The sequence below is a fragment of the Aedes albopictus genome, chromosome 3 (assembly GCF_035046485.1).
Source record: "Aedes albopictus strain Foshan chromosome 3, AalbF5, whole genome shotgun sequence".
Taxonomy (NCBI): Eukaryota; Metazoa; Arthropoda; class Insecta; order Diptera; family Culicidae; genus Aedes; species Aedes albopictus.
The window spans coordinates 36,106,392-36,129,797 of record NC_085138.1 but is presented as its reverse complement, the minus strand read 5'-3'; the positions used below and the strand labels follow the sequence as shown (position 1 = coordinate 36,129,797).

The 23,406-nt window shown below is 40.4% G+C and overlaps 1 protein-coding gene across 5 annotated transcripts; it reads left to right on the top strand.

The window, feature by feature from the left end:
* Nucleotides 1-3,453: 3,453 nt before the first annotated feature.
* Nucleotides 3,454-10,952, top strand: LOC134291446 (uncharacterized). 5 transcript variants are annotated; one of them, XR_009999095.1, is made up of 3 exons: nt 3,454-10,513; nt 10,571-10,654; nt 10,749-10,952. XR_009999095.1 is itself a non-coding variant. In XM_062859184.1 (3 exons), the coding sequence occupies exon 3, from the start codon at nt 4,244-4,246 to the stop codon at nt 10,211-10,213; it is 5,970 nt and encodes a 1,989-aa protein (XP_062715168.1). In that variant the 5' UTR covers nt 3,454-3,753; nt 3,811-3,894; nt 3,989-4,243; the 3' UTR covers nt 10,214-10,952. The 5 variants fall into 5 exon arrangements, 2 of the variants coding, with proteins under 2 accessions (XP_062715168.1, XP_062715167.1); XM_062859184.1 differs by having other exon boundaries at nt 3,454-3,753; nt 3,811-3,894; nt 3,989-10,952; XR_009999094.1 differs by having other exon boundaries at nt 10,571-10,952.
* The last annotated feature ends 12,454 nt before the right edge of the window (nt 10,953-23,406 follow it).

Below are 23,406 nucleotides of genomic sequence, written 5' to 3'. Positions count from 1 at the left end.
TGTCCGCCTTTTGGTTTTGTTGCTCGCCCCTGTCTGTCGTCATCCCCCTTACGTTTGTCCTCTTTTTGTCGTTTTCTACCGATAAAGTCCTTTCTTTTTGGTTCCGTTACAGATATGGACAATTTGTCCCATCAATGTTTTAGTATAAGTTAGCAAATAATTGAGTTTTAAACCCATAAATCCGTTGTTCCCAATTTTGTTTTATTTTTTTTTTTTTCAAACCCTAACCACCTTGAATTTTGTCCAATTTGAAGAAGAGAGAGTCCCTGAAGAGAAATCGATGTTACTATCACTTTTATTCATACTCAATCTAGTATTAGTGCTCATAAAATGAAAAATATGAATCAACTCGAATTGTATTAAAATGACTTGTTCACTGCAAGGACGTAGCCAGCTTTTCGGTAAGGGGGGGGGGGGGCAAGCACCCTTAGTGAATATGTACCTTAGCGTTTATAACTAAACGCAACACGATGGAATTGAATATAATAACATTATATTCTAAAAGCTTTATTTTCCCTTAACTATGTTGTATTTTGTACAATACGTTAAAAAAGCTCGCCTGATCTACACAAATCAACGTGGTGCTGGTAACGGTGACCAATTTTTGGAAGATTAAGGAATTTTATTTACTCGTGCATTATTTTGCTCTGATTTTTTGTCAATGTCTACAATACATTCATCAGAAATTATAGCTGAACTCTTTAGGAAATTACCAACTCTTTTGAGGATAAACCTAGAATTTCCTGGTTCCTGTATGCGTCCATTTATCTTCCAATACTATTTGCTGGAGAAATTCCTCCAGAAATTTTTGAATTCCAGAAGAAATTCCTGTAAGAATTTCAGAAAATAAACCTGGAACCTGAAACCTGGATAAATTATGGGAGGAATACCTAGTGTAATTTCTGAAGAGATCTCACGAGGAAATCCTAGAAGAAATCCTATATAAATGAGTGGAGCAAATTCTGGGCAAATTCTTGGAGGAATTCTGAACGGAATCCCAGGTAAAATTTCATAAGAAATCTCTTTTTAAAAATCCTAGAGGAAATCTTGATGAAATTTGTGAAGGAATCCTTGGAGGAATGCCTGTAGAAACTTCTGAGCAGACTCCTGGCGTAATTCCTAGAAGAATTCTTGGATTAGAATCCAGCAGGAATTCCTGGAGAATTTCCTTGAGCAACTTTTTGGGTGAATTCTTGGAATCCCTCGGAGAATTCCGGGAGAAATTCCTGAAGAAATCTCAAGAGGAATTGTGAGAGGAATTGCTGGAAAAGTTTCTGAAAAAATCCCTTGAGAAATTCCAGGAGGATTTCCTCAAAGAACTCTTGGAGGAATTTCTGGAGGATTCGCTGGTCGAATCTCTGGGAATATCCCTTGAAAAATTCGTGGAGAAATGCATGAAGTAAGTCCTGGAAGAATCTCTGGAGAAATGTCTGGAGGAATCCCTGAAAATTTCCTCAAAGTATTCCTGAGGCTTTCCACGAAGCAGCACGAAAAAAATCCACTTTTTTTATCTTTGCATTTTTGATTTGCATATAATTTTGCACAGCTGTTCTAATCAATATAAATAACCATTTTTTCATATTAAAACTTTTTATGGAGTCTCGACTAACTTTCAAATAGGGCCTATGAAAAAATGGAACACATGCGAATGAAAAATCATATCTCTGAAACTGCTTGTTTGATCGGAAAATTGTCTTCGGCAAAGTTGTAGATCAATAAATGGTGGCTCTCAGAAAAATACACATTGAAAAGTTTATTTAGTCTTTCTTCCGAAAAAACTGAATTTTGATACTCAAAATTAAATATCTCAAAAAGCTATTGTTTTACCTTCGTGATATTTTGTGAGAATAAAGTTCAGGCAGCAAGTTAGCTACCATCTGTAGAAATTTCATAATGGTAAAAAGATGTACAAAAAAGTTATGGCACTTTGAACATTTTCGGTTGTGTGTTTTTTAGAGTGTATGACGAATTCACGCAAACTCGCCGTAGGGGCAAAACTGTCTCAGAATCCGATGGAATTTCTTAGGTTTAAAGACTATGTATTTTAAAGCAAGATTGCACACGTTGTTTTTTTTTATTTATCTAGACTAATATTTGAAAAGGGCTAAAGTATTTGTCCGTTTTTTACTCAATATAACTTAAAAATGACATTACCTACAATAAAGTTATGTATGGGTGACTTTTAGATAATCATGTGAACTTTTATAACATTGAAAAATGTCAATAAGCTTTAAAAGTCAAAATAATGCAAATAAGAAAAATTATTTCAATTTGCAAAACATGACATTTTTGTTATTATTGAAAATTTTGCCATATATCGCAAGATGGGCACTTTTGAAGAAAAGCATTTTTGAGGTACCGTGATTTCGGGTGAAATTGATCGACGTGAGGGTCATTTTCATTTGTTAAAAATATTGCTTTAAACTTAAAACAATTTGTATAAAATGACCATCATCTGGCTAAAGGATTATTGAATGATGAGTTACATGTTTTACAGTCAATTAGTCACATATTTATGTATTAAATTAAATATTTTCCGTAATTGCGTGTTTGGCGAATCTCAACTACCCTTTCAAACTTTTGTTACCGTGGCTGTATCGCACATGTAATGAATATTCGAATGGATGCTTTTAGCTGCCAAGTATTTTCTTAACACGATTTCATCATCAAAAATTTTATAAATATTCGAATTTATACATAAAATTGCACTTTTCCGGAAGTAATCACTTTTTCTGTATGAAAAGTGCATACTTTAAGGCGTTTTCATAAAATTTACTAAATTTAAAACTTGAATAATTAAAAATTGAGAAAACTCGTAAAAGTTTTGCGTAGCATTTCGCATACTGGGGTGGTTAATTCAGGTGGAAAACATATTTTTGGCACATGCAAAGCTATTTCATTTACTGATCAATTTCATCCCGAAAGCAAAATTATTGATTTTTTATTTTAAATAATATTTACCTATTGCAATAAAATGATTTGTAGTAAAAGTTTCAAACTTGTTGACTGATGAGAACCGTGGTCGTACTTGTTTTATTGCTTTGAGTTTGACTTTCTTTGGGTGATCGACTGTACGTTGGATGATATATTTAATTGGCATTTCAGTCTAATTTGGTCAATCAAAAACAACTATATGTTTACTTAACCCGACGTTTCGGTCCTTATTGTACCTTTTTCAAAGATTCTGTAATGATTGAGTTTGACCATATCGCTGCATTCGAAATCACGGTAGCATTAGTGGAAAATTTTTGACAGCTCCTCCCCTCTTAAAGTATATTCTCCCATACCTAATAGAAGGCTCCTAGCAATATCATAAACTTCCCCTAAAATGCTACATCTTTAATGGACGGTTCCTAACAACAAATACTTCATGTCATCATTTTGCGTGTTTCTCTCCGGTAGAAAAAAAAAGTTTTTTCCAGGGCGTTTTTTACAGATATTTTCATATGTTGAGAACCCCTGGTTTCATGACGCAGGAACGCATCGGAGGTATGGCAAACGCAAACGTTGAACTGACAGGGTAGATGTCAAATAGAAGATGAATTAGGAATGAGGGACATTGAAGGACGGAAATTGTCATAGGTGGAAGAAGATGAATTAAATAAAAATAAGAAAAGCTAGTGAGACAGAGTAGAAGCATTTTTTCTGATAAGATTGTTAAATTAGTTGGAAATTTGCGGAATTTAGTTTGTCATTAGATGACTATATCGAGTGCCAGCCTGAAAACCATCTGGAGAATTTGATAGTTAACAAGTAAGCATAAATAAATATGAATTCGAGCAAAACACATAAGTACCACATTGGATCTAGGTCTATTGAACAGAGGGTGCATTTTGAGGACCAGGCAGGCCAATTGGGTCATGACAACACAGGACAAACGAAGATAAACATTCTGTAAGTGAAATACCAATACTGTGTTGAGCTAATATCAACAAAACGCCCACGCAATACCTAAATCATCCAATATTGTCTATGGTTTAATGGTTAGGTCACTGATACTGCTACGTACAGTCAGGATTTGGTTTACGCGAACTGAGTGGCGAAAATATAGAATCGGGCGAGTGACGGCTACGAAGAAACAATAATTGTAAGTAAACACTAGTTTAAATTCAATATCAAAGTATAATGCATTCAATATATTTTAGCTTTGATCGGCGAATAATAAAGTCGATTTTTCAAAGAGGTTTCTTGTTCAGTCCGAACAATATCAAAGAATTATTTCTCGGATTGAATCACTCGTCATATGATGACTTCGCACCATTCCAAGGACGCGGACCAACTCGGACTCCCAGCAGATGATCGCGCAGTTTGCGTGTATTGCAAAAAGTATGCATCGAAGGATGTCAACTGGGTCCAGTGCAAAAATTGCGAGGAATGGGCTCATTTTTCCTGCGCCGGCGTTGACGAGAGTGTAGTCGATGTGGACTGGCTCTGCACGCGATGTACTACTACCACCGGGCAGCAGCTGAACGTTCCTAAGGGTAGAAAGCGATCAAATAAGGGCAAATCTGGATCGAAGGGCGAATCGGGGTCTGTTCGCGGCAGTGGTTCTGTCTCTGATCTAACTGACCAGCAGTTTGAGGAGGAACAGCTTGCGCGCGAAAGAGCTTTCGAGAAGCAGATGGAGGTTCGGGAGCAAAGATTGCGTCGAGAGATGGAGTGGAATGCAAAACAGCTGGCGATGGAACGTAGAATGCGGCAATTGGAACTGGACGCGCAGCGGAAAATGCGAGACGAACAGCTCAAACAGGAACAAACACTCTTGGATGAACAGTTGGCTGCGGAAAAGGTGTTTCTGGAGAAGCGAACCGCGCTTCGTAGTCAGATGAATCGAAGCTTTCAGAAGGTTCAATCAGTTATCGACGATGAGGGAGCCGTAGGTGGCATTTCGGAGGAACCCACCAAGAAGGTGAAATCTTGGCTTAGAGAACAGGACGAGTTCTTAACTCCTCTGGCAGTAGACAAACGCGGGGCTTATAAGAAAGGTGAGAAACCATGTATTGTAGTGGAACCAGAAGGTTCACGGATTGAATCGATCCGGTCGTCAGCCGGGAAAATTCGGTCAGTCTACGAGAATGAAGCTGATGAAAACGACGAGAACGAGAGTGATGATGGGGATGCGACGGCTTCTGGGAGAGAGAGACACACAGATCACTGGTCTCCTATCCCTAGCGAAGCGGGTGGGTATCTTCGCGGATCCGTCAACCGTGCCTTCAGGTTGTCGCGAGAACAGATTGCTACGAGGAAGGTTGTGTCCAGAACTCTACCTAAATTCAATGGAGATCCAGAAGCGTGGCCACTTTTCATAAGTAGCTTTGAACATACTACCAGAGCTTGCGGCTACTCCAATATTGAGAATCTCGACCGGCTACTGAACAGTTTGGAGGGAGAAGCGCTCAACGCAGTGAGAAGTATGCTAGTGCTTCCAGATTCAGTACCAGAGGTTATTCGAGATTTGCGCAGATTGTTCGGTCAGCCAGAGAGATTGTTGAGAACATTGCTCAACAAAGTTAAAAACGCACCACCACCGACAACGGAAAATTTGAAGACATTCGTCACCTTCGGCATAACGGTCAAACAGTTGTGCGACCATTTGGAAGCTGCACGTCTCCATGAGCACCTTAACAATCCGCTGATGGTTCAACAGCTAGTCGAGAAGCTACCACCGGAATACCAGATGAAATGGGTAGAGTATCGGCGCAGCAAACATGGAACTCCGCTAAGGCTTTTCACCGATTACATCACGGGCGTTGGTGACGTTGCATCCGAAGCAGTAGCATACAATTCGACGACCAAAGAACTGGCACGAAATATGAAACCGAAGCTCACTAAGAAGAAGGAATTCGTCCATGTCCACAACTCATCGTCTACGCATACAGAAGGAACATCAAACGAAAAGCCAAGTAAACCCTGTTGGATCTGCAAGCGTACCGACCACCGAATCCGATTCTGTGATGACTTCCGGAAAATGAATATCGCAGAGCGACTGAGAGCTGTTGAAAAGGAGAAGCTGTGTGGAACTTGTTTGAATAAGCATGGCGACAACCCGTGCGGGTCAAAACTGCGGTGTACGGTCAAAAACTGTAAAGGAAACCATCACAGCCTACTACATAGAGCGGAAGAGTCTGTGCAGCTTCAGAAGGTGGAATGTAACAAACACGAAGGTTCAACGCGTTCAGTGATCTTCCGTATGGTACCGGTGACCCTACACGCTGATAGTAAACGGTATGATACGTTGGCCTTCTTAGACGAAGGTTCGTCTACTACGCTAATAGACGACGAGGTGGTAAATTTACTGCAAGTTAAAGGACAACCGGAACCACTCATCGTTACATGGACAGGGAATATCAACCGTTGTGAGAATACTTCTCAGAGAGTCGCGATAACGTTATCAGCTCAGGGTTCGAACGAAAAGATTCTACTTGAGGATGTTCGTACAGTGTCAGAGCTTCTGCTGCCTCGACAGGATATGCGGTTTTCAGAGGTTTCGAGACAGTATCCTCATCTGGCAGGACTGCCTGTCAAAGATTATCGGGACAAACGAGCGACAATCTTGGTCGGCCTTGACAATCTGCATTTGTTCGCGCCTCTAGAATCTAGAGTAGGTAATTGGAATGAGCCGATAGCGGTCCGATCAAAGATGGGTTGGACGGTTTACGGACCGGAAAAGCAAAAGCCTAACGCTAGTACATACCTAAACCTCCACTCCGTAACACCAATAACCAATCGACAACTACACGAACTGATGCGCGAGCAGTATGCACTGAATGAGATTGGCGTGACGTCATTTGCGATACCAGAACCTAAGGAGGAACAAAGAGCAAAAGCGATTCTTAAATCAACGACGAAACGGATCGGGGAGCGGTTTGAAACTGGATTGCTTTGGCGAGAAGATGAACGAAGGTTTCCTGATAGCTATCCAATGGCTATGCGCAGATTGAAGGCGCTGGAACGGAAGTTGCAAAGAGTTCCAGTGTTGAAGCAGAAAGTTTGTCAGATGATTGAGGAGTACGAGCTGAAGGGATATGCGCACAAAATCACTGATGCAGAACTTTCCGAAACACCCATTACTTCTGTTTGGTATCTGCCACTAAACGTAGTAATAAACCCACGAAAACCCGATAAAATACGCCTGGTTTGGGACGCTGCGGCTACTGTCGCAGGCATATCACTGAATTCGGAGTTGCTTAAAGGGCCGGACATGTTGGTGCCTCTCCCAAAAGTCGTCTGCTGCTTCCGGGAAGGTCCTGTCGCCCTTGGGGGCGACATCCAAGAGATGTATCACCAATTGAAAATTAGAGCCGACGACAAACAAGCGCAACGCTTCCTGTATCAGTCAAAGGACTCAGGAGCTCCGCAGATATATGTGATGGATGTGGCTACTTTCGGAGCCACCTGTTCACCTTGCTCTGCCCAGTTCGTTAAAAACATAAATGCAGAGCAGTTTTCGGACGAATACCCTCAGGCAACCTCAGCAATCGTGAAACAGCACTACGTGGATGACTACTACGACAGCGTGGATTCAGTTGAGGAAGCAATCCAACGAGCTAGAGAAGTAAAATACATCCACGCGAAGGGCGGCTTCCACATCAGGAACTGGGTGTCAAACTCGGCTGCGTTTCTAGAAGCGTTGGGAGAAAGGAGCGGCGAAGAAGTTGTGCACTTTAATCGAGACAAAGGATCAAATTGCGAGCGGGTTCTGGGAATCGTTTGGAATCCTGTGGAAGACGTCTTTTCCTTTTCTACAGCCTCAAAGGCGGAATTTGTGAAGGTTCTAGATGGCGAGGAGTACCCAACGAAACGAATGGTTCTGAGCTTCGTAATGGCACAATTCGATCCGATCGGGCTTCTTACTCCAGTTACTGTACGCGGCAAGATGCTGGTGCAAGACCTTTGGAGAACAGGTTGCGACTGGGATGAAAAGATCGATGAAATAGCGGCACACAAATGGATGCGATGGATAAGTCTGATGCGGAGTATTGGATCGTTCAAGCTACCACGCAGCTACTTCGGGAATGCTAAATCGTGCGAAATAAAGGACTTGCAGTTGCACATATTCACAGATGCGAGTGAGACAGCGTATGGTTGTGTGGCGTACTTCCGCGCGGTAGTACGCGGAGAAGTGAGGTGCGCACTAGTAATGAGTCGCTCCAAAGTAGCACCGCTGAAACAAATATCGATTCCTCGCTTAGAGCTCATGGCTGCAGTTTTGGGAGCAAGATTAGCCCGGACGGTTCAAGAGAGTCACAACTTCGTAGTCGACCGAGTAGTGTATTGGACGGATGCAAACGTAGTACTATCGTGGATTCGATCCGACCAGCGTCGATACAAACAATTTGTGGGTTTTCGGGTTGGAGAAATTCTCAGCTTGACCAAATTGACTGACTGGCGCTGGGTGCCAACACGTTTCAACGTGGCAGATCAACTTACGAAGTGGGGAAAAGATCCAGAAATGCATCCAGAAAGCTCATGGGTGTGCGGACCAGCCTTCATCTACAAATCAGAACATGAGTGGCCAAAAAAGGAGTTGCCGCCCCCTAACACCATGGAAGAACTTCGCGTGAATTTGCTGATACACGACGTCAAGCTTCAAGAGGAAATTATAGACTCCTCACGCATAGCAAAATGGACTATCCTAGTGCGAACTTTGGCGACAGCTTTGCGATTCATTTCAAACTGCCGGCGAAAACTTAACGGACAGGCGATAGAGACTCTTAAAGGAACGGAGCGACAACAGAAACTTTTGAAGAGTGGTGCTGTTCATGGGATTCGTGTGCCGTTGAAGCAAGAAGAATACAAAAGGGCTGAACGATGTTTGATAAAGATGGCACAAGCGGAGTGTTTTAGCGACGAAATTAAGGTGATGAAACGGAACAACAATCGTCCGGTTGATCAATGGATCGCGCTAGAAAAATCTAGTCCGTTGAGCAAGTTGACACCCTTAATCGACGGAGAAGGTTTGATTCGAATGGAAGGTCGGTGCGAGAAGGCTGAACATTTGCCGTTCGACTTGAGGTTTCCACTTATACTGCCCGCTAACTGTAGAATCACAAACATGATCGTCCAATACTTCCACGAAAAGTGCGGGCATGGATACAGGCTGACAGTGAAGAATCAATTGAAGCAACTGTATCACGTGGTTCACATCGACGCAGTTGTGAAAAAGGTGGCATCAGCGTGCATGTGGTGCAAAGTACGACGCAATCGTCCGCGGGTCCCGCGGGAGGCACCACTACCAGTGCAGCGTTTGACACCAAGCCTTCGTCCCTTCAGCTTCGTCGGGGTCGACTACATGGGACCATTTGAAGTGACGGTGGCACGTCACAAAGAAAAACGATGGATTGCCTTGTTCACTTGCTTGGTGACTAGGGCAATTCACTTGGAAGTGTCCTTTGGACTCACTACCCAGTCTTGTTTAATGGCGATCAGCCGGTTCGTCGCTCGAAGAGGCTGGCCGATAGAGTTCCTATCCGACAACGGTACAAATTTTCAAGGTGCCAGTAAAGAATTGTTAGCGTTGATCCAGAGTATTGAGCTAGATTGCGCTGATGAGTACACTAATGCCAGAACAAAATGGACCTTTAACCCTCCTGGGACACCCCACATGGGAGGCGTGTGGGAACGCCTAGTGCGTTCGGTTAAGGAGGCCCTAAAAGCTCTAGACGACGGAAGGCGATTAACAGATGAAATTATGCAAACAGTCGTTGTTGAAGCGGAGGATATTATTAATTCTCGACCGCTTACATACGTGGAACAGGAATCGGATGAAGTAGACGCGCTGACTCCGAACCATTTCCTACGTGGACCACCGTCGCATCAATATCAGATAGTGGCTAGACCCCCACATCCAGCAGAAGCCCTACGAGATTCTTTCAAGCGTTCCCAACAGCTGTCCAACGAACTTTGGCAACGCTGGGTCAACGAGTATGTTCCATCATTGAATCAACGGACAAAGTGGTTCGGTGAAACGAGGCCACTGAAGACTGGCGACTTGGTGTATATTGTAGAAGGGAGTAACCGGAAGTGCTGGGTACGCGGGAGAGTGGAGGAACCTATCATGTCCAGCGATGGCCGTATTCGACAGGCATGGGTGCGAACGAGGACTAAGCGATACAAGAGATCTGTTGCTAACTTGGCCGTTTTAGAGTTGGACGATGGTAACACCGAACCGGAAGTCACCCCCGGTTTAGGGTTACGGGCCGGGGATTGTTGAGAACCCCTGGTTTCATGACGCAGGAACGCATCGGAGGTATGGCAAACGCAAACGTTGAACTGACAGGGTAGATGTCAAATAGAAGATGAATTAGGAATGAGGGACATTGAAGGACGGAAATTGTCATAGGTGGAAGAAGATGAATTAAATAAAAATAAGAAAAGCTAGTGAGACAGAGTAGAAGCATTTTTTCTGATAAGATTGTTAAATTAGTTGGAAATTTGCGGAATTTAGTTTGTCATTAGATGACTATATCGAGTGCCAGCCTGAAAACCATCTGGAGAATTTGATAGTTAACAAGTAAGCATAAATAAATATGAATTCGAGCAAAACACATAAGTACCACATTGGATCTAGGTCTATTGAACAGAGGGTGCATTTTGAGGACCAGGCAGGCCAATTGGGTCATGACAACACAGGACAAACGAAGATAAACATTCTGTAAGTGAAATACCAATACTGTGTTGAGCTAATATCAACAAAACGCCCACGCAATACCTAAATCATCCAATATTGTCTATGGTTTAATGGTTAGGTCACTGATACTGCTACGTACAGTCAGGATTTGGTTTACGCGAACTGAGTGGCGAAAATATAGAATCGGGCGAGTGACGGCTACGAAGAAACAATAATTGTAAGTAAACACTAGTTTAAATTCAATATCAAAGTATAATGCATTCAATATATTTTAGCTTTGATCGGCGAATAATAAAGTCGATTTTTCAAAGAGGTTTCTTGTTCAGTCCGAACATCATATATTAAATTAAACATAGCTCCATATGTTTGATTCACAAGTCTATCTAATGCAAAGTATTTATTTTATTCTCCTATGAATAAAGAAACTTTTAAGTTGAAATTCGACTTCTGGTTGATATTCTGAATTTCTGTGTAACAGATCTGGTGTTCTGGTTTAAAAGAGAATTCTAAATTATATTCTTTGTATTGGATAGATTTATAATTGAAACAAATAAAGCTATGTTCAATATTAATATGTGAAAATCCACGTATAAAAATACCCAAAAATTGGTTTGACTCAAAAAAAAAACATTTTGTGATGGGTTGGATTCAGATAATAGCAATTTAATTACTTTGAGCCATTTTGAACTCTATTGGTTGGTGTGGGGTTTGGTTCTCCGAAATAGGATTAATTTAATTTCGCAAATGGGCATGTATTCCAAATTAACTTTTTTTAGCGTGATCGTTTTTTCAATATTTCAATTTTTTACTTGAAAGTTTCCAATTAGTTTATTTATTAGGCTCATTGTTTTATAAAAACTCTACGGAGCCGATAATCAAGTGAGTACACAATATGTTATTCTAAGAGATCTAAATAAGCAAATCTACTAATAGTATGTCTTACGGGCGCACTTTTTCCTTGGCCGTGCGCTTGATCCGGAACCGGAACTGGAATGGGAAGCCGCGAATTGAGCCCGCCGCTGATTGGCCAGGTGCTCTCCCATTGCTTCCTTGAGCGCTACTGCCACCGCTTCCAGATCGACTTTCTTCTTCACTGGTATTTGTCCCTCCGATTCAGTTGCATATTCACGCATTTCCTGCTGCACTTGATCCGCTTCTGTTGAATCCGACACCTCTTCGACGAACTCTTCTTCCAGGATTTCTATAACAGGACTCTCCGTTATGTTTGGAATTACCCGTTCGTCCGATGAAACGTACTTTCCCGCCACGACTCCAGCATACGAACAGGTTCCGTCTCCTTGCAATTTCCCTTGGTTTCCTCTGGAACGACGTTGAGGACAAGAATCCTTCCGGTGCCCAACTGCATGGCACAGAAAGCACGTATCCTTAAGCCCCTCATAAAATATTCGGCCTTTCCTATTTGCGACATCGATCATCGGCGGAATATTTTTGTCGATATCGATATATGCACCGCGTACTCCGGTAAACATGTGGTCCAGGCCCAAGTTGGCTGGGAATTTTTCCCTAACTATGCGGTCCACCTTACCGAAAATTCCGAGCGCGGTCGCTAAAGTTTCATCACTTAGCTCCGGCGGCAGGTCAAACACCCTAACGTAGTGTACGTTGGTGCCGGCTACGGTCATACGCACTTCCACGAACTGTCCGTTCGAATAAACGAACTGTTTTGGCTCCGGGTTTCTTCTCAATGTTTCCCTCATTGCCTCTTCCGAGACGAACTTGACAAACAATGACCGATCGTGCGCTGTTTTATAAGCTGTTTCCATCAGCTTGACATCTGTTCCCAATTGCTTGAGGAAGCTGGCAATGTCCACCCAAGACGGTCGCGGACTACCCGCCGGGAACCGAAATTGCGCGGTGTTGATAATATCGTTCATATCGGTAATTGATTTCGATATCAATCCAACCGAAAGCGTCGTCGCCGTTAACAACCGGGAGACAAAGCGATCGAATACACTACCTAAACAGCACGGGCTGATAGGAACAAAAAAAAAACTACCTGCAGAGAGCAAATTAGCAAATATACTATATTAACAATATAGGTCACTTCGTGTTTTCACATACAACGACATGGAGACGCCGTTTACGAATGATTACAGCACCACCTGTTGTCAGAAAAAGTCAATAATTGAATTCTGATCAATTTTAGTTTATCGTGCAAGGTGACATTTCACGAAAAAAAATGTTAGGGGTGTCTAAGTTTTTTGTTCCCAAATAATCGATTAATAAATAATCGATTTACAATATACAAACAAAATAATATTTCATTAGATGCCATCTACCAATATAAATAGTCTACTTAGCTGTAAAATACTCAATATCTGTAGAAGAATTTGAATGCTCCCTCATTGTAAAGTCACCGAAATCGTTTAACTTCGAAATTTAAAATTTTCACCCTCAAAATTTGTTGAACTTGGCCTCGCAGTGGACACGGTTATACAGTCCGGATTCGCTGGTTGGGTCACGACTGCGCCCCGAATCGTGTTCGTTCGTTGGGGCAACTGACAACTGATCAAAATGCTCTAGACACACGCAAGTGACGAGAAATACGTCACGGAACACTCACATACTTGCGCAAACGTTCTGTATACAGGAGCTGTGATGCGACGGCGGTCAGACGTCAAACTCGTTTTGATATTGACAGTGCTTTTTAGTTGGGTTTTGACCCAACCAGTGAACATTCAACCATCGAGACAGCCCATCTAACGAGCTCTCGATGAACGAATCGTCACTGTAATTCCAACCTATCTATCACATCACTACCGTCGCAGGATTCGCGTAACCAAGAAGACATTTATTAACTCTCAGAGTGCGTTTTTACATTTGTTTATTTGCCAACGGGCTAGTACGGACTAATGATAAAAACAAAACAATCAACTCAATTATTTAGCAATATACTTCGTCGATACTCGTACACATACACACTCAGACAGATCTCATCAGTCATCATCATTCATCGTTATTATAGTTCGAGTAAGGGGGCTGTTACTACCACAGAGAACAGACGAACATGCTCGAACAAAATTGATTGAAAATCTTGTGTAAATAAAAAACAAGCTCAGTAGTGACATCGACGGTGACTTTCCCACTCAAAAACTTGTTTCGACACCATGATGGCGCTTTCTGAAGAAATATTTCACTAGCGCACCTTTAAATTTTCCTACCCAGATTCTGAGCTGTATTTGCTCAAATAACAAGATGTTTATGATTATTTCATTAATCCAGCTACAAAATTTGAGCAACCCATTGATAACTAGTTTCATTATTTTCAATTAGAAACAAGTTGAACAATAATTCAATTTTTGTTTTCCAAGTAAAATCACCACATTCTCTTGGTGGAACTATACTAGGGTCACAGAGAACAGACGAACATGCTCGAACAAAATAGCTTGAAAATCTTGTGTAAAGAAAAAACAAGCTCAGTAGCGACATCGACGGTGACTTTCCCACTCAAAAACTTGTTTCGACACAATGATGGCGCATTCTGAAGAAATATTTCATTAGCGCACCTTTAAATTTTCCTACTCAGATTCTGAGCTGTATTTGCTTAAATAACAAGATGTTTATGATTGTTTCACTATTCCAGCAACAAAATTTGAGCAACCCATTGATAATTAGTTTCATTATTTTCAATAAAAAACAAGTTGAACAAGAATCCAATTTTTGTTTTCCAAGTAAAACCAGCACATTCTCTTGGTGGAACTATACTAGGGTGCACACTTGGTGACACTAGCGCCAAAAGGTAAAACAACGGCAAATTTGTACCCCGATTCGAAATTTGATAGCGCCGCGTAATGGCCACATTCCCAGTTATTTCAAAACAACCGTTGCAATGCTTTACACAATAGCACTACATGAGCTTGGACGTCTGTTCTCTGTGCTAGGGTGCACACTTGGTGACACTAGCGCCAAAAGGTAAAACAACGGCAAATTTGTACGACGATTCGAAATTTGACAGCGCCGCGTAATGGCCACATTCCCAGTTATTTCAAAACAACCGTTGCAATGCTTTACACAATAGCACTACATGAGCTTGGACGTCTGTTCTCTGTGTTACTACTTTACTCCAACAAAATTAACTTATATTTTGCCCTGTTGTTTGCTATTTTCCTTTGACAATGGCTTTTAATGTCATCTTTCTTAATGTCCACGCTGACATACATACATTGGATTGGATAGCTTACAAAAAATCCGGAAGATCACCAACCAAGTCACGCGTTTAGTATCATACAGGTGTATCTACAATGATCGATTTCTCTTCATCGATTTTCCCTTCGGATTATTCCGGGAAATACGACCAATATTCGGATAATCTCTGGGCGTGTTTCAGGAAAAGACTACTAGACCTAGCATCTAAAACAACAAAAACAGCCGAAAATGATTTGCTGGTCAATTTATTAACCAAAGAGAAAGTCGATGAAAAGAAATCGATCATTGTAGATACGCCCGTATGATACTAAGCGCGAAAAGTGCACGTCAAATTTCTTGTGGCAGAGTGCAAGACATTGCATCCATTCCGTGCTTACAAAAAATAAGCTCCGGGACCGGACCTGAGAACGAAAATATTTAAATTCGATTAATTTCGTTGTTCTTCCGAAGTGAACTGTGAGTTTATTCGAATACTGATTGTTTTATTCCAGACTAATCGGTTTCCTTGCGCCTGCGGCTCAGTTAGGTTAGCGACGGTTAGGAACGGATAAATTCGGATTTTCCTATTAGAAAAAGGTTGGTTTCCTCCTAGAGTTTTTTTTTTTCAGAGATTCATTCAGGAGTTCTTTTTGAAATTCATCCAAGAGTGCCTTCAGAGATTGATTTAAAGTTTTTTTTTCTGAAATTTCTCCAGAGGTTCTTCGAGGGACCCCCAGGAGTTCCTACTGAAATTACTCCAGCAATTTCTTCTGATGTTCCTTCAAGAATTAATTCTAGGAATCCTTAAGAATTCTCTTCTTGGATTCGTTAAGAAGTTCCTTATAGGATTTCCTTATAGGAGTTTCTTGGAGTCTTTCTTGGATTCCTGCAGAAGCTCCTTCTACGATTCCCTCAGGAGTTTTTTTACGAATACCACCCGGAGTTCCTTCTTGAATTCCTCTAAAGTTGTTTCAGTGATTTATCCAAGAGTTCCTTCAAAAATTCCTCCTTCTGGGAATTTCAACCGGGATTTATACCAGTATTCCTCCAAAAGTTCCTTCTGGAATTCACTCCGTCCTTTAAGGATTTCCACAAGGTCTTCTGGGATGAAGTGACTCTGAAAATCTCCAACGCGATTTTATATGAACAATTTAATTAATATTTTTCGAGGGATCATTCCAGGATTCCTTCAGAAGTTTTCTCTTTGAAGTGTCAGAAATCCTCCAAGAATTATTTTTATGATTCCATACGAGATTTCTATAAATTTGGAATGTCTTCAGAAGTACTTTATCGGGGATTCCCAGAAGGAATAAGTGAATACTAGATTTGTAGTAATGAGTTGGTTTTTTGTATGGTGAGATGCTAAACTCTCCGTTATTGAAACGGTGATGCTGCCTCAGCAAAACTTTGGGGAACTATGTTGTTGAAGTTGCAATAAATGAGAATACAACAACACAGTTACCCAAAGTTTTTCTCAAACAACATCAAATCAGTCTAGCAGTCATAAAACCCTTGCTTTTTTATTACCATTATTGCAGTTACCATTTTATTGCAGTAACGGAGAATTTACATTCTCATTATAGAAAAATTCAGCTTATTACTACAAATCTAGTACTTCACTGATTGCGTTTTATTCATGGAGATATGTAATCCCAGAAGGAACTTTTGGAAAAAAACAGAACGAATATCTGGAGGATTTTTTTCAAAACTTCTGGAGAAATTTGAAAAAAAAAATGTTGGAGGATGGAGGAGGAACGCTGGAACGCTCTCCCTAAGCAATCCCGAAAGGAGTTCCTAAAATAATTCCAGAATTATTTCTAGGAGGAATCCTCCAAGAGCTTCTGTAGGAATCTTGGAGAAAAACAATCCAGGGTGCAATTCTTAAAGGGATCCCACAAGAAAATTCTTGTGTAATTTCCGGAGAAAATACCGTTCATAATTCGCTAACGGAAAGCTCGTTTAGGGTCTTCTGTGTTTTAGTCTGTTATATACGTTTATCAGTTTAAAGTTATTTCGCATGTCGCGAGTCGCGACTTCAATTTGGTGCTGCAACGATAATATACGCCAAAAATTGTTTAAGAAGAGAGAATTAAATTTGTTTTAATTTGAGTATAGTTGAAAAAAAAATCGATTAATGTTAATCGATTATTTCAGAAGAAATGGGCATCCCCATCATGCAATGACAGTTCGACAGAAAAAACGTCATTCGGATAGCGCATGCATTTAGTGTGTAGTAGTACCTCTTCTGACGCTTGGTGGCGCCACATTCACTAAAAAGGTGTCGCCAAAAAATCGTAAGAGTGACCTATATTGTTAATATAGTATATTTGCTTAAGCCCTTTTCAAATATTAGTGTAGATAAATTTAAAAAAAACAACAAAGTATGCAACGTTGTTTTAAAGTACATAGTCTTCATACCTACAACATTCTATTGAAATCTGAGAGGGTGCTGCCTATGAGCCTCTGCACGAATCTGGTGTACTGCTCACTCCCACAGAAAATTTGAAAACAGCGCGCACAGTAAAAGTCAAATGTGACTTTTACTGTGCGCGCTGTTTTCAAATTTTCTGTGGGAGTGAGCAGGACAGGGCAAATTCGTACAGAGGCTCATTGGCGGAGAGTAGTGACAGCCCCTTGGTCGATGATGACTTTGTTGATGACAGATGTTAATTATTGTTCCTTTGTGTGTATGTGTTAGAGAAATATTAGACGAAGCATAACTGTTGATGTATGACTATGACTATAGATGTTTGTTTATCCAGTCCGTACTAAATGTCTGTTGAGTAAAGTTGTTGACAAAAACGCTATCCGTGTTATGTATTTTTCCATGTCACGAATTCCGAAACGTTGATCGGTCCGGTAGAATTTGGTGTGAACCGTGACCGTTATGCTGCGATTCTAACACTGCCTACCCCAAAATCTAGTTTGCGGGAAATTCGTCATGCACTCTAAAAAAAATACGCAACCAAAAATGATCAAAGTGCCATAACTTTTTTGTACATTTTTTACCACTATAAAAATTTTAGAGATGATAGCTAACAGAATGAACTTTATTCTCACAAAAAAACACGAAGGTAAAAAAATAGCTTTTTGAGATATTTGATTTTTAGTAACAAAATTCAGTTTTTTCCGAAGAAAAACTAAATAAATTTTTCAATGTGTATTTTTTTGAGAGCCGCAATATATTATTCTACAACTTTGCTGAAGACACCTTTCCGATCGAACAAGCCGTTTCCGTGTTATAATTTTTTATTTGTTCCATTTTTTCATAGGCCCTAATTGAAAGTTAGTCGAGACAAAATATGAACTTTTGATATGAAAAAATGGGTTCTCACATAAAAAGGAATAGTATACAAAAATATCAAGTAGATTAAAAGCACAGACAAACAGACGTAACACTTCGAACATTTTTCGTTTCAAATCATAGTCACGGAAACATATTCGCCCAATGCTAAAAGGACGAAGTTTGGCCGACCATCAACTAGGTGGCGGTAGTGAGCAAACGTCAAACTCGAACAAAAACGATGCGAGCGCCACGGGTGGGTAGTTGGCCACACATCGATTTATGAAAAAGACCGTTAAATCGATGTACGATGAGAATTATAAGAGTGTTACGTCTGTTTGTCTGTGTTAAAAGCATCGATAAAAATGGATTCGTGCTGGTCCGTGGAAAGCCTCTCCTGGAGAATTTCCTGAAAGAATCTCTGAAGAAATCCCAAGAGGATTTCCAGGAGAAATTCCTGGACGAATTGCTGGCATAATTCCTGAAGGTTGCCAGGAGTATTCCGGAAGAAATTCCTGGGGTACTTCCTGGAGGTATTCCTGAAGAAATTTCCTGGGGAAATTCCTAGATAACATCCCGGAGGAATAAATGGAGAAGTTCCTAGTGGTATTCCTGTGGAAATTTCTGGAGGAATCTCTAGAGGAATTCTTGAAAGAATTACTGGATGAATATCTAGAGGAATCTCCAGAAGAATTCTGAGAGATTTCTGTTTCTATTTCTGTTATTTTTCTATTTCTGAAAGAACCCCATGAGAGATTCCTGGGGGAATTTCTAGCGGAATCGCTAGTGCAGTTCCTGGAGAAATTCTTGAAGGAATATCTGAAGGAATCCCTGGGGATATCCTTGAACAAATTTGTGAAGAAATCCCTGGAGGAATCCCTGGTGTAATACCTGGAGGAATCGCTGAAAAATTCCTGAATGAATTCCTGGAGAATATTCTTGAAGAATTTCTGAAGAAATCCCTAGAGGATTTCCTGGAAGAATCTTTGGAGAAACTTCTGGACGATTTCCTGGACGAATCTTCAAAGAATTTTTTATGGAGAAATCTCTGGAGGAATCCCTTAAGCAATTCCTGATGGAATCTCGGGAGACATTCCTGGAGAAATACCTAGAGGAATTGCTGACATAATTTCTGAAAGATGTCCAGGAGCAATTCCTGGAGAAATTCCTGGCGGAGTTCCTGATGAAATTACTTTTTCTATTCTATTATTTTTCTATTTCTGAAAAAATCCCTTGAGAAAATCCTGGAGGAATTTCTACCGGAATTTCTGGATGAATTCTTGGATAAATCCTTGAAGCAATGCCTGAAGAAACCTCTGGGGGAATCCTAGAAGAAGTTTGTAAAAAAGTCCCAGGGGGAATCCCTGAAAAATTACTGATGGTGTTCCTACAGGAATTTCCTGGAAGAATTTATGAAGAAATCCCTAGAGGATTTTCAGGAAGAATCCTTGTGGAGGATTTCCTAGAGGAATCTTCGGAGAATTTCCTGGAAGAATTTCTGAAACAATCTCCAGCAGAATTTCTGGAGAAATTGTTGACATAATTTCTGAAGGATGTCCAGGAGCAATTGCTGGATCAATTACTAGAGAAATTTCTGGAGATATTCCTTAAGAAATTCTTGGGGTAATTTCTGAAGAATTTCCTGGAATAGTTCTTGGAGAAATTCCTGGATAAAATCCTGGAGAAATGCCTGAAGGAATTGTTGGAGGTTCTCCTTTGGGATTTACTGGCGGAATCCTTGTGGGAATCTCTGGAGGAATTCCTTTAACAACTTCTGGATGAATTTCTGGGGGAATCTATAGAGCAGCTCAGGGTGAAATTTCTGAAAAAATCCCCTGAGAAATTTCCGGAGGGATTTCAAGAGGAATCTCTGGAGGAATGCCTGGAGAAATCCCAGGAAAAATCCATGAAAAAGTTCCTGCACGAGTTTTTTGGCGGAATTCCTAGAGAAATATCTGTAGCGATTCCTGGAGGGAAAACCGGAAGATTTCTTGGTGGAATTTCTGGAAAAATTCCAGAAGGTATTCCTAGAAAAAAACCAGGAAGAATTTCTGAAGGAATCCCTGAAGGAATTCCTGGAGTAACTCCTGGATGAATTGCTGACATAATTTATGATGGAGTTCCTTGATTAATTCCTGGTGTAATTCCTGGTGGAATCCCTGAAAAATTCCTGAAAGTATTCCTGGAGAATATTCTTGAAGAATTTCTGAAGAAATTCCTAGGGGATTTCCTGGAAGAATCCTTGGAGAAACTTCTGCAGGATTTCCTAGTGGAATTTTCAAAGAATTTCCTGAAGTGATTCCATGGAGAAATCTCTGGAGAAATCCCTCAAGCAATTCCTGGTGGAATCTCGGGAGAAATTTCTGGAGAAATACCTAGAGGGATTGCTGGCATAATTTCTGCAAGATGTCCAGGAGCAATTCCTGGAGAAATTCTTGGGTAATTCCTAGAGAAGTTCATGGAGAAATTCCTGGATAAAATCCTGGAGGAATGCCTGGAGAAATTCCTAGAGGTATGCCTTTAGGAAATTCTGGAGGAATCTCTAATTTCTATTTCTTTTCTATTATTTTTCTATTTCTAAAAAAACCTTGAGAAAATCCTGGAGGAATTTCTAGCGGAATTTCTGGATGAATTGTTGGATGAATCCTCGAAGGAATTCCTGAAGAAATCTTTGGAAGAATCCTAGAAGACCTTTGTAAAGAAGTCCCTGAGGGCATCCCTGAAAAAATACTAATGGTATTCCTCCAGGAATTTCCTGGAAGAATTTATGAAGAAATCCCTAGAGGATTTCCAGGAAGAATCTTTAGAAGAACTTCTGTGGGATTTCCTGGAGGAATCTACGGACGATTTCCTGGAGGAATCCCTGAAAAATTCCTGGGGGTATTCCTGTAGAATTTCCTGGAAGAATTTCTGAAAAAATCTCCAGTAAAATTTCTGGAAAAACTCCTGGAGAAATTGTTGACATAACTTCTGAAGGATGTCCGGGAGCAATTCCTGGATCAATCCCTAGAGAAATTGCCTCAAGATATTCCTTAAGAAATTCTTGGGGTAATTCCTGGAGATTTTCCTGCAATAGTTCTTGTAGAAATTCCTAAATAAAATCCTGGAGGAATTGCTGGAGATTCTCCTTTGGGAATTGCTGGCGGAATCCTTGAAGGAATTCTAGGAGGAATCTCTATAGGAATTCCTTCAACAATTTATGGATGAATTTCTGGGGGAATCTCTAGAGGAGCTCTGGGATAAATTTCAGAAAGAATCGCCTGAGAAATTCCCGGAGGGATTTCTAGAGAAATCTGTGGAGGAATTCCTGGAGAAATCCTCGAACAAATTTCTGAAATCCCTGGAAAAACGACTAAAAAAGTTTCTGGAGGAGTTTTAGTGCAAGTCCAGGAGGAATGCCTGTAGCAATTGCTGGAGGGAATACTGAAAAATTTCTTGGCGGAATTTCTGGAAAAATTCCAGAAGGTATTCCTAAAAAAATCCTGAATGAATTTCTGAAGGAATCCATGATAGATTTCCTGGAGTAATTCCTAGAGGAATTCCTGAAGAAATTCGTGGATGAATCTCTTAGAGAATTCGTATAGGAATACCAGAAATAATTCCTTGGGAAATCGCAGATGGAGTTCTTGAACAAATTCGGGAGGAATCCTTAGAAGAGTTTCTGAAGAAACTCCAGAGGGAAACCCGGAAGAAATTTCAAGAGGAATTACTAAGGGAATCCCTTAGCAGTTCCTGGAAGAAGTACTGAATCAATTCCTAGAAAAGCTTCTTAAAAAATACAAAGAGGAATTGCCGGAGGAATCCTAAAAAGAGTTCGTGGGAGAATCTTTGGAGGTTGTTTGAAATAAGTTGTTCCAGAAAGAGTCACAGAAGGAAGTCCCGAATTAAGCCCTGCAGAAATTCTTGGTGGAATTCCTGGAGGATATTCTAGAAAAAATTACAGAGGAATCTCTAGAAATACTCCTGGAGGAACCTCTAGAAGGAACTCCTGGAGGAATTTCTGGAGAAATCTCTATAAGCATTTCTGAATTAATCCTTGGATGAATTTTTAGAGGAATCACTGCAACAATTCCCAGAGGATCCCTGGAACAATTCTTAGAAGAATCTCTGAAGAAATTCATGGAGAAATCCCAGTAAAAATTTCTAAAGAAATTGCAGATGGAATCCTTGGAGAAATCCTGAAGGAATTCAAAGAAGAGTTCATAGAAGAACTCCTCGGGGAATCCCTGTAGCAGTTTCTGAAGAAACCTCAGGAGAAATCCTGAGGAATTCCTAAACAGTTCCTGGAGGAAGTATTGGATTATTTTTTGGAGTAGTTCCTGAAAGAATTCCAAGAAAAACTCCTGAAGGAATTCTAAAAAGTGTTCCTGGGGGAACCTTTGGAGGATTTTTTAAAATAATTCATGGAGTTGTTTCTGAAAGAAACATAAAAGATATTCCTGAGTGAATCCTTGGAGGAATGCTTGAATGAAAACCTGGAGGAATCCCGGAAGCAATCCCAAGATGAATTCCTTAGGAAATTCCTGGAAAGCTTTCTTAACAAATTCCTGGAAGAAGTTCTGTAGGAAAAAAAATGAAGGCATCCATGTCTGCAATATTTTTTGGACGAATTATTGTTGATTTCTTTGGATGTACTCCCAAAATAATGTTTTGTACAATGATTTAAGGAACTCCTGGAAATTCCTGGAGAAATCATCGAAAAAAGCACTGAAGAAACTTCTAAAGATATCCCAGGAGAAATTCCCGGAGGAATGTCTGGTGAAACCCATACAGGAATTCTTGAAAAACTCTCTGGAGCAATCCACTGAAGGAAGCTATGCAAAATTCCTGAAGGAATTCATCGATGTATCCTTGCAGAAGTATCTGTAAAAAAAAATCTGAAGGAATCGTGGGAGGAATTCTCGAGTCATTTCTTGGAACAAACCATAAACAAAACTATCTGAACCCTGCAAGATGTCCATGGAAGAATTCGCGAAAAAGAAACTCCTGGACATGTCCCTTGAGGAATATCCGAAAGAATCCTTGGAGAAGTTCCTGAATAAATGCTTGATGGAATTTCTGGAGATGTCCTTGAAAGAATTTGTAAAGAAATCCCAGGTATTATTCTCTTAGCATGACGTTTGTTTGAATTGAATGCAAGTGAAAATTCGTGTAGCAGTAGCACATAACTGCACTCTATAGCAGCATATAATACAAAGTCCTTCTTTTTCCCTACCGGAAACTTGGCATACTGTTTTTGTATTCCATGATTAAACATCACAAAATTTAACCAATCAATAAAGCTTTTTTTGGTTAAATTCTATGATAAGATTGAAATAAATCTCTTGGAGAAATACTTGGCAAGATT